Source organism: Microcaecilia unicolor, chromosome 2, assembly GCF_901765095.1.
Source record: "Microcaecilia unicolor chromosome 2, aMicUni1.1, whole genome shotgun sequence".
Lineage (NCBI taxonomy): Eukaryota > Metazoa > Chordata > Amphibia > Gymnophiona > Siphonopidae > Microcaecilia > Microcaecilia unicolor.
The window spans coordinates 476,732,667-476,750,352 of record NC_044032.1 but is presented as its reverse complement, the minus strand read 5'-3'; the positions used below and the strand labels follow the sequence as shown (position 1 = coordinate 476,750,352).

At 45.3% G+C, this 17,686-nt stretch overlaps 1 protein-coding gene across 1 annotated transcript in view; it reads right to left on the bottom strand.

Annotated features, from left to right (window-relative positions):
* Window positions 1-1,410: 1,410 nt before the first annotated feature.
* Window positions 1,411-17,686, bottom strand: part of KRCC1 (lysine rich coiled-coil 1) — a 123,260-nt gene continuing 106,984 nt past the window's right edge. The window contains exon 7 of the mRNA XM_030191043.1: window positions 1,411-2,923. Within this exon, the coding sequence (XP_030046903.1) occupies window positions 2,089-2,923 (835 nt within the window). The 3' untranslated portion in view covers window positions 1,411-2,088. The remainder of the gene's footprint in view (window positions 2,924-17,686) is intronic.

Below are 17,686 nucleotides of genomic sequence, written 5' to 3'. Positions count from 1 at the left end.
GGCAATACTTATGTTCTTATCTCATCATATGTAGTGGAGAATGGTCTTAAGGTACTTTATAGATGGTACCTAACTCCTAGTAGGATGGGCTCAGATGTCAAGTGCTCTGCTGAGGAAGTGTTGGAGGCAATATGGATAAGTAAGATATGGTGAGGTTTTTGGAGGATTTAACAGGGCGCAGGTATGATACATTTAAGTATAAAACATTTTCTATTAGAAATTGTTCAGGATGAGATAGAAAAGGCAAACACAACCTTGATTACCCATTGTATTGCTGCTGCCAAATGCAAGGTAGCTAGAAGATGGAAGACCCCTGAAGCTAGATTAGCTCTCTTTGCAAAGGAGATTGTGGAATATATATTTTATGAGAAAGTTAACAACCATAAAAAGGGGGGATTTGTGGAAATTTGAGAAGCTGTAATATGGAGTGGGTCTAAGACTGGATAAGGAGGTAGAAGGAGAAGGATGTTGGGGGGGGTGAAGGCTTTTACTTTTTTAGTCTTTTAGTCCTTAGTATTACTCAACTTCAGGGTATGGGGCACACACTTGGAATAAAAAGGGGAGAGAACTGGCAATTGGCTGGCGGCCTGCCATTAGACTTAGTATTTGGTTTGCTTGTTTGGCTAACTGATGGGGATGAGGGGAGGAGGAGGACGGGGTATCTATTACGTACATTCTTGCATTACAGTAAGACTTTTGCTACTGTTTAGAGCTGGGATTCTTAAATTGGATATGAATGTTTATATGTTACGTGATAATTAAAAAAAAATAAAGGGAGCTGCTGAAAAGTCATACATCATCAATGATGGGAGACTCCATCAAGTTAAAAGTCTGAATCTCAAGAAATCCAATTCAAATACTATCTTCCTGAATCATGTTTACATATTCTTAATACTTACCATAGGCATATTTATCTAAGAAAATCCCTTTGAATCAAAGATATAAGAGAACATACAAAATTATATATGTTACACGTTTAATATCAGCAAGTTTAATATGCAGCTCTCAGAAATGGACAAAATATAGCAAGAAATAGAGCAAAACGTTTGTCTTAATTGCACACGTCCTCTTACCAAGTTCAACAAAAAAAATTGTTTCAAAAATATTTGTGCTTAAAAAATAACAATGTCATACATGAATAAAGGTACTCTTTATTATGCTCTCAGCGATAACATAAGAACCTGTGAAACGAATAATATTACAAAGAGCATGCATACTGGTGAAGTCATCTTATATGAGCAGCACAATAAATCAATCTTTACTCCCATACGTGAGGTGTGCCAAAAAACAATGATATAGCTAGGATTTTCTATTTGTGAGCTTTTGAAAATAGATTCATGCTAACCTGGCCATTTCAAGAGACACTTTTTTTCGAGTTTCAAAAAAAATGGGGAGAAAAAAAACATTTTAAAACATGTGTGCTATTTACTCAATATGTACTTCTGATGATTTATCTACAGAGGCAGTTGTCATACTATATTTTAATTTTTAAAATAATAAAGGTGCACCATCAAACTTTAGTTCGCCACCCCCAACTAAAATGGAACAAATTGTCAGATGCTGAGAACATGTCTGAATATACAAAAACAAAGTATTTTAAAGATAATTGTCTATTTCAGGTGATATGAGTTCAGGTTTAAAAATATATGTAGATTGCAAAGGCCACTGGAACACAACATTTGGAAGCAGAATTCGTGAAACTGATTTAGTGTTCTTAGTTTGAAATCCCTTTGCAGGGGACGTCTAACAGCAGTACTGCAGTAGAGAAAACTGTGTTGCATCAAAGGTTTGTGCCTTATAAATAACAAAACAAAAAGAAGAATGTATCCCTTATAAAAAAGTTGCCAAAGAAATAGAAAAAAAATAAGGAAATGTTTTTTTTATACGTTGCAATGTTAAAATCAGTTGGTTTCCTCTGGCCAGTTGTGAAACACAGACATTAACAGTAGAGCAATTTATACAGTGATTTTTCAAGAAAAAGCTCTGCGTTTACAAACTACATAAAAGGCAGAAAAATATCTGGAACAGTTTTATAACACCTTGAAAAAAATATTGCATAGAATGCCATTCACTTCCTTGCAAACCATTTCAGAACCCCAGTATAGATTCGTCCCAAAGTTTTTCTTCCTCAGTTCTCTGGTCTATGACCTTATTCTTTTTCTCTTTTTTATGTTTTTTGTCTTTGTGGGGTGTCTCCTGTTTGTTTTTTTTCTCTTTCCTGCGCTTTGATTTTTCCCCGTTTGCAGATTCTTTTCCCTCTAGTTTTTCTTTCTTGCTCTTGAGTTTTTCATCATCTCTCCCCGAATCTGTCTCTTCACTACTTTTCTTTATTTTCTTCTTTGCTGTTTCCTCCTCTCTTCTCCATTCCTCATCTCTTCTGCACCTTCTCCCTTCTTGGTGTTTTCTTTTCTGCCTCCTTGCTTTTCTGTAGGAATTGCTGCTGCTGCTACTGCTACTGTTGTCATCCTCAGCTGAAGAGCTTTGCTTCAAGTCTTTGCATAATTCTATCCTAGGCTGGCTACAAAAATTGCTGTGCGAGGAGGGCAAAAGTCTAGATTGCTCTGTGTTAGATGAAGGCTTCTGCATATGGTGTCTCCTCAAGTTACTATCCTGAACAGGAGACCAGCCAGACAACTTACTCTCTACTGTACGTGAAATACTGTAGCCTTCTGGGAAGGAATGAGAACTGTCAGAAGGTACACCCAGTTTAGAAGTAACATCTGTTTCCTGGTGATTATCATCACGTCCGCCTTCTTCTTCATGTCCAAAACTCTCCTGGTGCTCCTCTACCCCTGTCTTTCTGAAACAGGTTTTTGGTTCCAGTCCTCGAGCTTGTTGAACTTTTATGTAATCTGCTAACTCATCTTGGAAAGAGTCATATGTTTTCTTTGCATGTTTCATTAGATTTACCACCATATTTTCTCTGTAAGAATTAGAAATTTTTTTTATTAAACATTTATTTTTCATAAAACAGAGGCAGTTTTAATACATTAAAAAAAAAAGATATCACAGGTCTCTGAGTGGCATATACAGACTTTCAAATCAGTATTCACTGAATGTTTTTCACTTGAGAAATGTAACATAATATACCTTGCTAAATATTGTTATGCAAAATTAGGCCTTATACAAACCGTTATACAGCTGGTTAATGATTTATCTGCCCAGCGTGCTACTTAAACAATTATTACACACTTAGGGCCTTTTTTTATCAAGCCACACTAGCGGTTCCCCGGTGTGGCAATGCCGACAAAGAATATTCACTTTGAATGGGCTCTGTCGGTATTGCTGTGCGGCTGGGTAAAAGAGGCCCTTAGTTATTGCACACAGGCATAGATTTTGGTTCACCTGTCATAAGCTCATGAACCTTCTCCCACAACTGAGTATAGAGAGAGGGAACCGACAAATCATTATTCTGCTTATGGCATATATGAATATCATCATATTTTAAAAGATTTTATTAACTCAACATGTTATAGGTTGTTTTTTTTTTTTTTTTTTAGTACCTAGGCAGGTCAAACTTCACAAAAATGAACTACAGTAATACAGTTCAGTGTTCTACCTAGGACCTTTTGAATCGGTGCGCCACCCAACTGATTTTACTGACTACCTGGCTAACTTAATAGAAAATTGTATACTACATAGTACCCCTACCTCCTTCATGTCACTTGACCGGCATAAATTTCTGGGGAGGCCACTGAGTTGCCTTTCTATTCCTGGAATACAGAATCAGGCTTCTAATTGTTTGAATAGTATACAGTTACTTAGGAAATTGTTAAAACCAACAGAGTACATTTTTGATTTAAAAATGTACTACAAAAAGTGCTGCTTACCATGATTGCTCTATAATATTGGGTTATTGACAGGAAGCATTCCCACCATTAACTACTAGGTGTCAGTATAGATTACAAGTAGTCAGCACAGCAAGTACGTTGCACAGTATCAAAGAAAAGCTCCAGCAGTTGCAACGTCTATCAGTCTCTGTCATCCCCTCCTCACCCCCATGCTTCTTTTTCTCACTCACAATCCCTCCCCATTTACATCAATCTCCTTCTCAAACCTCTACTTCATCCCTAAAAGTCTTTTCTCCTCTGATTTCTCCACTTCAGCAAGCAATAACCTTTCTACGGATATGGGAACAAAGAGAAACATATGGAAAACTATGTATATCAATGTTCATAGTTTGAGAAATAAAATCTCAGGATGTAGAGGCTATAAGGGAAGAGATTGACTTGCATTTACTGATGATCATAGAGACGTGGTACACGGTGAATCATGACTGGAATATAGCTATACAGGGAAATGGGAGTTTTGTTGGATTCAGGATTTTCTTTTCGTCCGCAGATTCAGCACCCGATTCATTCCTCATTTTTAAAATTGCATCTTTTAAGTAGATTACATCATCTGCTTCCAATAGTGGATTTTGTGAGGGTGGTGGAGGCTCTGGTGTTGCCTGTGATGGATTATTTTAAATTGTATATTTGGGACTGTTACTTGTGTTCACGCAATGCAAATTGTGCAGAATGCGGCTGTGTGCCTCGTCTTTGGTTTATTGAAATATGATCATGTTTCAGCTCACCTAAAGCAGTTGAGGTGGCTGCTGGTTACATTTAGGGTGAAATTCAAGTTACAGATGTTACTTCATCATGCTTTGTTTCATGATTCCACTATGTATTTCAGGAATGTTATCCAGCGTTATGTCCCACAGAGACATTTGCGGTCATTGACTGCTGAGAATTTAGTTGTGCCTGCTATGAATCAATTTTGTTTGAAAATGACTAGAAAAGACTCTTTTTCAATTGTTGGGCCTTATGAATGGAATCATTTACCTGCTGGTTTGAAACATGAGACTCATTTATGGACTTTCAAGCTTCAACATAAAGCACACTTGCACACTTGATGTGTTTGGCTTTCTCTGCTACTGTTGGTTAAGTATAGGCTGTGCTTTGAAATTTTTTGGCTGTCTATTTAGAATGATGATGATTGTATTTTTATGTGTATATACTGTACCTCGCCCTGGATAAGGGCGGGTTATAAAGAATACATCTAAATTTAATTTATTTAGGAAGGATGTAGTTGGAAGAAAAGGAGGAGGAATGGCGTAAAATTTAAGGACATAAGACTAGCCATACTGGGTCAGACCAATGGTCTATCTAGCCCAGTATCCTGCATCTAACAGTGAGTAGCCAATTCAGGTCACAAGTGCTTAGCAGACGCAAACAAACTGGGCAACACAATAATAATGGGGGATTTCAATTACCCGCATATAGACTGGGTTAATGTAACATCTGTACACGTAAGGGACATAAGATTTCTTGATGAAATCAAGGACAGCTTCATGGAACAGCTAGTTCAGGAGCCGACAAGAGAAGGAAAAATACTAGACTTAGTCCTTAGTGGTGCTCATGATCTAGTGCAGGGGGTAACGATACGAGGGCCGCTTGATAACAGTGATCATAATATGATCGGTTTTGATATTGGCATTGAAGGAAGTGAAACTAGGAAATCAAGTACGCTAGCGTTTAACTATAGAAAAGGTGATTACGACAAAATGAGAAAAATGGTGAAAAAAAGACTGAAAGGAGCAGCTCGCAGAGTAAAAAACTTGCATCAGGCGTGGATGCTGTTTAAAAACACCATCCTGGAGGTTCAGGACAAATATATTCCACGTATTAGAAAAAAGGGAAAAAAGACTAAACGTCAGCCGGCGTGGCTAAACAGTAAGATAAAGGAAATCATTAGAGCCAAAAAACAATCCTTCAGAAAGTGGAGAAGAGAACCAACTGAAAGTAACAGGATAGATCATAAGGAATGCCAAGCCAAATGCAAAGCGGAGATAAGGAGGGCAAAAAAGGACTTTGAGAAGAAATTAGCATTGGAAGCAAAAATACATAGTAAAAACTTTTTTAGATACATTAAAAGCAGGAAACCGGCCAAAGAGTCGGTTGGGCCGCTGGACGAAAATGGTGTTAAAGGGGCGATCAAGGAGGACAAAGCCGTAGCGGAGAAATTAAATGAATTCTTTGCTTCGGTCTTCACCGAGGAGGATTTGGGGGGGACACCGGTGCCGGAAAGAATATTTGAAGCGGGGGAGTCGGAGAAACTAAACAAATTCTCTGTAACCTTGGAGGATGTAATGGGTCAGTTCAGCAAGCTGAAGAGTAGTAAATCACCGGGACCTGATGGTATTCATCCCAGAGTATTAATAGAACTAAAAAATGAACTTGCGGAGCTACTGTTAGAAATATGCAATCTGTCCCTAAAATCGAGTGTAATACCGGAAGACTGGAGGGTAGCCAATGTTACTCCGATTTTTAAGAAAGGTTCCAGAGGAGATCCGGGAAATTATAGACCGGTGAGTCTGACGTCGGTGCCGGGCAAGATGGTGGAGGCTATTATTAAGAATAAAATTGCAGAGCATATACAAAAACATGGACTGATGAGACAAAGTCAGCACGGATTTAGTGAAGGGAAGTCTTGCCTCACCAATCTAATGCATTTTTTTGAGGGGGTAAGCAAACATGTGGACAATGGGGAGCCGGTTGATATTGTATATCTGGATTTTCAGAAGGCGTTTGACAAAGTGCCGCACGAAAGACTCCTGAAGAAATTGCAGAGTCATGGAATCGGAGGTAGGGTATTATTATGGATTAAGAACTGGTTGAAAGATAGGAAGCAGAGAGTAGGATTGCGTGGCCAGTATTCTCAGTGGAGGAGGGTAGTTAGTGGGGTCCCGCAGGGGTCTGTGCTGGGTCCGTTGCTTTTTAATGTATTTATAAATGACCTAGAGATGGGAATAACTAGTGAGGTAATTAAATTCGCCGATGACACAAAATTATTCAGGGTCGTCAAGTCGCAGGAGGAATGTGAACGATTACAGGAGGACCTTGCGAGACTGGGAGAATGGGCGTGCAAGTGGCAGATGAAGTTCAATGTTGACAAGTGCAAAGTGATGCATGTGGGTAAGAGGAACCCGAATTATAGCTACGTCTTGCAAGGTTCCGCGTTAGGAGTTACGGATCAAGAAAGGGATCTGGGTGTCGTCGTCGATGATACGCTGAAACCTTCTGCTCAGTGTGCTGCTGCGGCTAGGAAAGCGAATAGAATGTTGGGTGTTATTAGGAAGGGTATGGAGTCCAGGTGTGCGGATGTTATAATGCCGTTGTATCGCTCCATGGTGCGACCGCACCTGGAGTATTGTGTTCAGTACTGGTCTCCGTATCTCAAAAAAGATATAGTAGAATTGGAAAAGGTACAGCGAAGGGCGACGAAAATGATAGTGGGGATGGGACGACTTTCCTATGAAGAGAGGCTGAGAAGGCTAGGGCTTTTCAGCTTGGAGAAGAGACGGCTGAGGGGAGATATGATAGAAGTGTATAAAATAATGAGTGGAATGGATCGGGTGGATGTGAAGCGACTGTTCACGCTATCCAAAAATACTAGGACTAGAGGGCATGAGTTGAAGCTACAGTGTGGTAAATTTAAAACGAATCGGAGAAAATTTTTCTTCACCCAACGTGTAATTAGACTCTGGAATTCATTACCGGAGAACGTGGTACGGGCGGTTAGCTTGACGGAGTTTAAAAAGGGGTTAGATAGATTCCTAAAGGACAAGTCCATAGACCGCTATTAAATGGACTTGGAAAAATTCCGCATTTTTAGGTATAACTTGTCTGGAATGTTTTTACGTTTGGGGAGCGTGCCAGGTGCCCTTGACCTGGATTGGCCACTGTCGGTGACAGGATGCTGGGCTAGATGGACCTTTGGTCTTTCCCAGTATGGCACTACTTATGTACTTATGTACTTATGTAAATCCAATTAGTAGCAGCATTCCACTACCAATCCCAGGGTAAGCAGTGGCTTCACCCATGTCCATTCAAAATAACAGACTATGAACTTTTCCTCCAGGAACTTGTCCAAATCTTTTTTAAATGCAAATACTACTACTACTACTATTTAGCGCTGTTACCACATCCTCTGGCAATGAGTTCCAGAGCTTACATAAGTATTGCCATACTGGGAAAGACCAAAGGTCCATCAAGCCCAGCATCCTGTTTCCAACAGTGGCCAATCCAGGTCACAAATATCTGGCAGGATCCCAAAAATGTACAAAACATTTTATACTGCTTATCCCAGAAATAGTGGATTTTTCCCAAGTCCATTTAATAATGGTCTATGGACTTTTCCTTTAGGAAGCCGTCCAAACCTTTTTTAAACTCCGTTAAGCTAACCACCTTTACCACATTCTCTGGCAACGAATTCTAGAGTTTAATTACATGTTGAGTGAAGAAAACTTTTCTCCGATTCGTTTAAAATCTACTATATTGTAGCTTCATCGCATGCCCCCTAGTCCTAGTGTTTTTGGAAAGCGTAAGCAGATGCTTCACATCTACCTGTTCAACTCCACTCATTATTTTATAGACCTCTATCATATCTCCCCTCAGCCGCCTTTTCTCCAAGCTGAAGAGCCCTAGCTGCTTTAGCCTTTCCTCTATATCATTTTTGTCACCCTTCTCTGCACCTTTTCTAATTCCACTATATCTTTTCTGAGATGCGGCGACCAGAATTGAACACAATATTCGAGGTGAGGTCGCACCATGGAGCGATGCAAAGGCATTATAACATCCTCATTTTCGTTTTCCATTCCTTTCCTAATAATACCTAACATTCTATTTGCTTTCTTAGCCACAGCAGCACACTGAGCAGAAGGTTTCAACATATCATCAACGACGACACCTAGATCCCTTTCTTGGTCTGTGACTCCTAACGTGGAACCTTGCATGACGTAGCTATAATTCGGGTTCCTCTTTCCCACATGCATTACTTTGCACTTAAACATCACCTGCCATTTAGACGCTCAGTCTCCCAGTCTCGTAATATCCTCTTGTAATTTTTCACAATTCTCCCGCGATTTAACGACTTTGAATAATTTGTGTCATCAGCAAATGTATTTGTTACATTTATACCCCACATTTTCCCACCTACCTCACTAGTTACTCCCATCTCTACGTCATTTATAAATATGTTAAAAAGCAGTGGTCCCAGCACAGACCCCTGCAGAACCCCACTAACTACCCTTCTCCATTGAGAATACTGACCATTTAACCCTACTCTCTGTTTTCTTTTAACTAGTTTTTAATCCATAATAGAACACTACCTTCTATCCCATGACTCTCCAATTTCCTCTGGAGTCTTTCATGAGGTACTTTGTCAAAAGCCTTCTGAAAATCCAGATACACAATATCAGCTGGCTCACCTTTAGCCACATGTTCGTTCACCCCTTCAAAGAAATGTAGTAGATTGGTGAGGCAAGAGTTCCCTTCACTAAATCCATGTTGAATTTGTCCCACTGGTTATCCTCCTTCCACCAGGTCTCAGAAATGCCCATTATATCTAATTTTTCATTTAGTGCAATATATTCTAACTCTCCTATCTTATTTCTTAGGCTCCTGGCATTCGCATATAGACATTTCAAACTATGTTTGTTGTTCCTAATTATTTATGAATTTCTTGCATTTGTATCCCACATTTTCCCGCCTCTTTGCAGCCTCAATGTGGCTTACAATACATCATGGATAGTGGAAATGAGAAGATAATAGACATTTGGTATTACAGAAGGATTTGGGGTTGCATGGTAATGGAATACATGATAGTGATATAATAGAAGGCATTCTTAACATTTCTGGATATATGTGGGAGTGTCACATGTTTTGATCTTTGTGGTATATTTATTGTTGAAGAGATGGGTCTTTAGTAGTTTACGGAAGTTGGTCAGTTCATAGGTCGCTTTTAGGTTGTGTGGCAATGCGTTCCAGAATTGTGTACTCATATATTAATTTGCAATCTTTTGTCTGATTTTTTATTTTTATTTAAGGACACCTGATCTACTATGGTCTCTTTTGCAACCTCACTATCAGAATAAGCGAATGATACATACCTGTAGCAGGTGTTCTCCGAGGACAGCAGGCTGATTGTTCTCACGACTGGGTTGACGTCCACGGCAGCCCCCACCAACCGGAACAAAACTTTGCGGGCGGTCCCGCACGCAGGGCACGCCCACCGCGCATGCGCGGCCGTCTTCCCGCCCGTGCGCGACCGTTCCCGCTCAGTTGAATGACAAGCAAAGAAATGAGTAAAACGCAACTCCAAAGGGGAGGAGGGAGGGTAGGTGAGAACAATCAGCCTGCTGTCCTCAGAGAACACCTGCTACAGGTATGTATCATTCGCTTTCTCTGAGGACAAGCAGGCTGCTTGTTCTCATGACTGGGGTATTCCTAGCTCTCAGGCTCACTCAAAACAAGAACCCAGGTCAATTGAACATCGCAACGGCGAGGGTATAACAGAAATTGACCTACGAAGAACAACTAACTGAGAGTGCAGCCTGACCAGAATAAATTCGGGTCCTGGAGGGTGGAGTTGGATTTAAACCCCAAACAGATTCTGCAGCACCGACTGCCCGAACCGACTGTCGCGTCGGGTATCCTGCTGGAGGCAGTAATGAGATGTGAATGTGTGGACAGATGACCACGTCGCAGCTTTGCAAATCTCTTCAATAGTGGCTGACTTCAAGTGGGCCACCGACGCTGCCATGGCTCTGACACTATGAGCCGTGACATGACCCTCAAGAGTCAGCCCAGCCTGGGCGTAAGTGAAGGAAATGCAATCTGCTAGCCAATTGGAGATGGTGCGTTTCCCGATAGCGACCCCTTTCCTATTGGGGTCGAAGGAAATAAACAATTGGGCGGACTGTCTGTGGGGCTGTGTCCGCTCCAGATAGAAGGCCAAAGCTCGCTTGCAGTCCAATGTGTGCAACTGACGTTCAGCAGGGCGGGTATGCGGTCTGGGAAAGAATGTTGGCAAGACAACTGACTGGTTAAGATGGAACTCCGACACCACCTTTGGCAGGAACTTAGGGTGAGTGCGGAGCACTACTCTGTTATGATGAAATTTAGTATACGGAGCATGAGCTACCAGGGCTTGCAGCTCACTGACTCTACGAGCTGAAGTAACTGCCACCAAGAAGATGACCTTCCAGGTCAAGTACTTCAGATGGCAGGAATTCAGTGGCTCAAAAGGAGGTTTCATCAGCTGGGTGAGGACGACGTTGAGATCCCATGACACTGCAGGAGGCTTGACAGGGGGCCTTGACAAAAGCAAGCCTCTCATGAATCGAACGACTAAAGGCTCTCCAGAGATGGCTTTACCCTCTACATGATGATGGTAAGCACTAATCGCACTAAGGTGATTCCTTCCTGAGTTGGTCTTGAGGCCAGACTCTGATAAGTGCAGAAGGTATTCAAGCAGGTTCTGTGCAGGACAAGAACGAGGTTCTAGGGCCTTGCTCTCACACCAAGCAACAAACCTCCTCCACTTGAAAAAGTAACTCTTTTTAGTGGAATCCTTTCTAGAGGCAAGCAAGACACGGGAGACACCCTCAGCCAGACCCAACGAAGCAAAGTCTACGCCCTCAACATCCAGGCCGTGAGAGCCAGAGACTGAAGGTTGGGGTGCAGAAGCGCTCTGTCGTTCTGCGAAATGAGAGTCGGAAAACACTCCAATCTCCACGGTTCTTCGGAGGACAACTCCAGAAGAAGAGGGAACCAGATCTGGCGGGGCCAAAAAGGCGCTATCAGAATCATGGTGCCGTGGTCTTGCTTGAGCTTCAGTAAGGTTTTCCCCACCAAAGGTATGGGAGGATAAGCATACAGGAGGCCGGTCCCCCAATGGAGGAGAAAGGCATCCAACGCTAGTCTGCCGTGTGCCTGTAGTCTGGAACAGAACAGAGGCAGCTTGTGGTTGGTCTGAGAGGCGAAAAGGTCCACCGAGGGAGTGCCCCACTCTCGGAAGATCTTGCGTACCACTCTGGAATGGAGCGACCACTCGTGCGGTTGCATGACTCTGCTCAGTCTGTCGGCCAGACTGTTGTTTACACCTGCCAGGTATGTGGCTTGAAGAAGCATGCCAAACTGGCAGGCCCAACGCCATATCCCGACGGCTTCCTGACACAGGGGGCGAGATCTGGTGCCCCCCTGCTTGTTGATGTAATACATTGCAACCTGATTGTCTGTCCGAATTTGGATAATTTGATAGGACAGCCGATCTCTGAAGGCCTTCAGTGCGTTCCAGACCGCTCGGAGCTCAAGGAGGTTGATCTGAAGATCTTGTTCCTGGAGGGATCACAGTCCCTGGGTGTGAAGCCCATCGACATGAGCTCCCCACCCCAGGCGAGATGCATCCGTCGTCAGCACTTTCGTGGGCTGCGGAATTTGGAATGGACGTCCCAGGGTCAAATTGGTCCGAAGTGCCCACCAGTGCAGCGAATTGCGGCAACTGAGGGACAGGCGGATGACATCTTCTAGATTCCCGGTGGCTTGGCACCAATGGGAAGCTAGGGTCCATTGAGCAGATCTCATGTGAAGACGAGCCATGGGAGTCACATGAACTGTAGAGGCCATATGACCTAGGAGTCTCAACATCTGCCGAGCTGTGACCTGCTGAGATGCTCTGGTCTGGGAAGCGAGGGACAGGAGGTTGTGGGCCCTCGCTTCGGGAAGAAAGGCCTGAGCCGTCTGTGAATTCAGCAGAGCTCCTATGAATTCCAGAGATTGGACTGGCTGGAGATGGGACTTTGGGTAATTTATCACAAACCCCAGCAGCTCCAGGAGGTGAATAGTGCACTGCATGGACCGGAGAGCCCCTGCCTCCGAGGTGTTCTTGACCAGCCAATCGTCGAGATATGGGAACATGTGCACTCCCAGCTTGCGTAGATACGCCGCGACCACCACGAGGCACTTCGTGAACACTCGTGGCGCAGAGGCGAGCCCAAAGAGCAGCACACAATACTGAAAGTGCTGTGTCCCCAGGCGGAATCGGAGATACTGTGTGAGCTGGCAGTATCGGGATGTGAGTGTATGCGTCCTTTAAATCCAGGGAACATAGCCAATCATTTTTCTGAATCATTGGTAGAAGGGTGCCCAAGGAAAGCATCCTGAACTTCTCTTTGACCAGGTATTTGTTCAGGCCTCTCAGGTCTAGGATGGGGCGCATTCCCCCTGTTTTCTTTTCCACAAGGAAGTACCTGGAATAGAATCCCTGCCCTTCCTGCCCGGGTGGCACGGGCTCGACCGCATTGGCGCTGATAAGGGCGGAGAGTTCCTCTGCAAGTACCTGCTTGTGATGGGAGCTGAAGGATTGGGCTCCCGGAGGGCAATTTGGAGGAGGGGAGGCCAAATTCAGGGCGTATCCGCACCGCACTATTTGGAGAACCCACTGGTCGGAGGTTATTAGAGGCCACCTTTGGTGAAAAAGTTTTAACCTCCCCCCAACTGGCAGATCATCCGGCACGGACACTTTGATGGCGGCTATGTTCCCGTGGATCCAGTCAAAAACCCGTCCCCGGTTTTTGCTGTGGAGGCGCCGGGGGCTGCTTAGGCGGACGCTGTTGACGGGAACGAGCGTGCTGGGACTGTCCCTGTGCCTGATGAGGCCTTTGGGCTGGCTGGGTGTACCTACGCTTGTTGTAGGCGTAGGGCGCAGCCTGCCTGGCCCGGGAAAAACGTCCACCTGCTGAGGTGGATGCTGAAGGCGCCCGGTGGGAGAGCTTGTCGAGGGCGGTTTCCCGCTGGTGTAGTTGGTCCACCAACTGCTCGACCTTCTCGCCAAAAATATTATCCCCCCGGCAAGGGACATCAGCCAGCCGCTGCTGGGTGCGGTTGTCCAGGTCAGAGGCACGCAGCCATGAGAGCCTGCGCATCACTATACCTTGGGCCGCAGCTCGAGATGCCACATCACAGGTGTCATATATACCCCTGGACAGGAACTTTCTGCACGCCTTCAGCTGCCTGACCACCTCCTGAAACGGCCTGGACTGCTCCGGGGGGAGCTTGTCAACCAGGTCCGCCAGTTACTTCACATTATTTTGCATGTGTATGCTCGTGTAGAGCTGGTAGGATTGGATGCGGGTCACGAGCATTGAAGATTGGTAGGCCTTCCTCCCAAACGAGTCCAGAGTGCGAGACCCCTGCCCCGGGGGCGCCGAGGCAGTATCCCTCGAACGCCGTGCCCTCTTGAGAGCAGAGTCCACGACCGCCGAGTCATGAGGCAATTGAGGCCGCATTAACTCTGGGTCTGAGTGGATCCTGTATTGGGACTCCGCTTTCTTGGGGATGGTGGGGTTAGATAAAGGTCTCAGCCAGTTCCGAAGCAGTGTCTCTTTGAGGACATTGTGCAACGGTACCGTGGAGGACTCTCTAGGTGGTGATGGATAGTCGAGGACCTCGAGCATCTCGGCCCTCGGCTCATCCACAGAGACCACGGGGAAGGGAATGCAGATAGACATATCCCTGATGAAGGAGGCAAAGGAGAGGCTCTCAGGTAGCGAGAGCTTTCTCTTCGGTGAAGGAGTGGGGTCGGAGGGAAGGCCCACAGACTCCTCTGAGGAGAAATATCTGGGGTCCTCCTCCTCCCCCCACGAGGCCTCTTCCTCGGTGTCGGACATGAGCTCCTGTAGCTCAGACCTCAACTGGGCCCGGCTCGACTTCGAGGCACCGAGGCCTCTGTGGCGTCGTCGAGCGGTGGACTCCCGCGCCGGCGGGGATGAAGCTCCCTCCATCGACGTCGACAGGGACTCCACCTGCGTGGCGGTCGAGACCGGCACCGCAAGCGGCGTTGAAGGCCTCGGCACCGGGCTAGAGCACGCCGGCGCAAGCACCCCCGGCGCCGGCACAGTCTGGCGCATCAGCCCTTCCAGGATCCCCGGAAGGATGGCTTGAAGGCACTCGTCAAGGCCCACTGTCGGGAAAGGCGAGGGGGCCGGTAGAGGTGCCGGAATCTGCTCGGGTCCAGGAGACGGCACCGAAGTGCTGGTGCCCTGATGTAGCGATACCTCTACCACCGAGGAGGAACGCTCCTCCCGGCGCTGCTGCTTCCTCGGCGTCGAGTCATCTCTGGAGCCGGTAGCCACATGCGCCGTGGGCGACCGATGACGGTGCTTTTTAGCCTTTTTCCGGTGCCCGTCATCGGCGCTCGGCGGTACCGAAGAGGAGGAGGTAGATCCCCCTCGGCCTCGAGGGATCGGGTCCGACAGGGTTCGGTCCCGAGGGCCCTGGGTAGAGGGAGTGACCGGGGCCGATTGCCTGCGCGGCCGCTCACCCCTGCCATCTCCGGAAGACTGGCGGGCTGACGGGACCTGTGCTCCTGGGGTCGGTGCCGATTTCGTGGACATCGGTACCAGTACCGAAGATCCGGCCGTCGATACCGATGCCGTCGAAGTCGACGTCGAGGGGCCGGCGCAAGTTCCGAAAAGACGGTCCCGAAGAACTTGCCTCGCCACCTGTGTCCGTTTCCGTAAACCGAGACACAAGGTGCACGTCTTGGTATCGTGCTCCGGCCCGAGGCACTGGAGGCACCAAGCGTGAGTGTCGGTCTGCGAGATATGCTGGCCGCACTGACCACACTTCTTAAATCCACTCAGGACCTTCGAGGACATCGACGGAAAAATCGTGTCGGCGAAGTCAAAGTCGTCGATGGTGGCGGTAAAAATCACACCTCGAAAATAAATCGACCGTGCGGCACAAGGCCGCAACGAGGCGCCCCCGCTAAAAGTACAAGGGGAAAACAAGGTTTTTTCTTTTCTTTTTTTTTTTTAAAGAACAAAAGAAAACAATCAAAGAAAAACAACGAAGAAAAAACTCGCGTCGAAGGCACGATCCGGTTTCCGGGGCTGACAGAGAGAGAGACGAACACGGCTCTCTCCAGCGCGGAAAAGAAAAGACTGAGCGGGAACGGTCGCGCACGGGCGGGAAGACGGCCGCGCATGCGCGGTGGGCGTGCCCTGCGTGCGGGACTGCCCGCAAAGGTTTGTTCCGGTTGGTGGGGGCTGCTGTGGACGTCAACCCAGTCGTGAGAACAAGCAGCCTGCTTGTCCTCGGAGAACCCTATCTTCCCTGTTTTGGTGATATCTTTGAAAGATACCTTATCCCGAACCATTCGTTTTTGAGTGACTGTCAGCTTTCCCCCCGTTTCTAGTTTAAAAGGTGCTCTATCTCCTTTTTAAATGCCGATGCCAGCAGCCTGGTCCCATCCTGGTTAAGGTGGAGCCCATCCTTTCGGAATAGGCTCCTCCTTCCCCAGAATGTTGCCCAGTTCCTAACAAATCTAAAACCCTCCTCTCTGCACCATCATCTCATCCACGCATTGAGACTCCGGAGCTCTGCCTGTCTCTTGAGCCCTGCGCGTGGAACGGGTAGCATCCTTTTAAATGCTCTTGGCATTAGAGCAACAGAACTTGAGGGCTTATAAGGTAAGGTAGAGGCAGTGTGTTAGGGAACTGACCATATTTTTTTTATTGCTGTGATATACAGAGCTCCTTCACAGGGAGAAGAAATTGATATAAATTTCATTGAAGACATTCACAAAATTGCAATGAAAGGGGAAATAATATTGCTAGGCATGTTTGACGTGCTGGATGTTGACTGGAACATTTTAGCTGCAATGTCATCTAGAAGTAGAGAGTTCTGGATTTTCTACAGGGAGAACTGTTTTGGCAACCACACGGCAAGGAGTTATACTGGACCTGGTGCTCATGAATTGGGAGAATGTTTCTGATGATATAGTTGATGATCATCTAGGATCCAGTAATCACTGGATGGTGTGGTTCATAATTAAAGGATAGGCAGCGATGGGTCATTCAAAAGCAGGGGTCCTAGACTTCTGGAAAACTAACTTGATGGGAGAACCTCATGAAGTTTTAGCTAATGGGAATATTTAGAGGAACTAGAAAAGCAGAGGGGTAAAAATGAAAGGAGATGGTAAGAGCAACAAACCTCTTTCTTAGGAAAGTAAATAAAAGCAGAAGGACAAAGAAGACACTATAGCTTTAGATAGAAGCATTTGAAAGGTAAGGGGAAAAAAGGTTAGCATTAATAAACTAGAAGAGATCACAGAAAGAGGAACACATTCAATAATATCTGGATAAGCTAACAAAAGCTAGGAAACTGGTCTTGGCAATTGTGGGGCCCTGTGCAGACCAGGTCAGTGGGGCCTTCCTGCCCCCGCCTAGCCCCATCCCTTGTTGATAACATTTTTTTAAACATTAAAAAAATGTATTTATAAAATTTCAAATAAAGACAAATCAGAAAAACTGATTCAAATAAGCACAATGCTATCATAGGAAACCTAGTAATAATTAATGGAAATAACCAGAAACTATTCAGTTCAAGTACACTACAATTAGGAATTCCAATTCTCATAACATAGAAGAAAATAAAAGAAAAATATTAATTAACTAAGAAAAGATCCAGGTATATGGGCAGAGTACTTTAAAATCCCCCCATTACTGTAACTCACCAATATGGAGAGGCAACATCAGAGATCTCCAAAGAGCTGTCAAGGTTCCCAAAAAGACATATTTTACTAAAGACAAAATTTACAGGTAGCAAAAGTTTCCTTAAATCAGCTAGCAAGCCAAAGAGTATCTAGGGTGAACTCAGCAGGTAGGGTTGCCAATGTTTTGAAACCCACCTGCCCTGTTCCATGCCCCTCCCTTGCCCTATCTATACCCCGCTCCAAGTGCCTTTACCATACCTACTGTTTCACCCTTCTCTCACCCTGCCTCTCTACAACCAAATGTTAACACTAGGGTTGTAATCTCAGAAGAAAAAATTCACACATGCAGGGGTGACCCTATAAG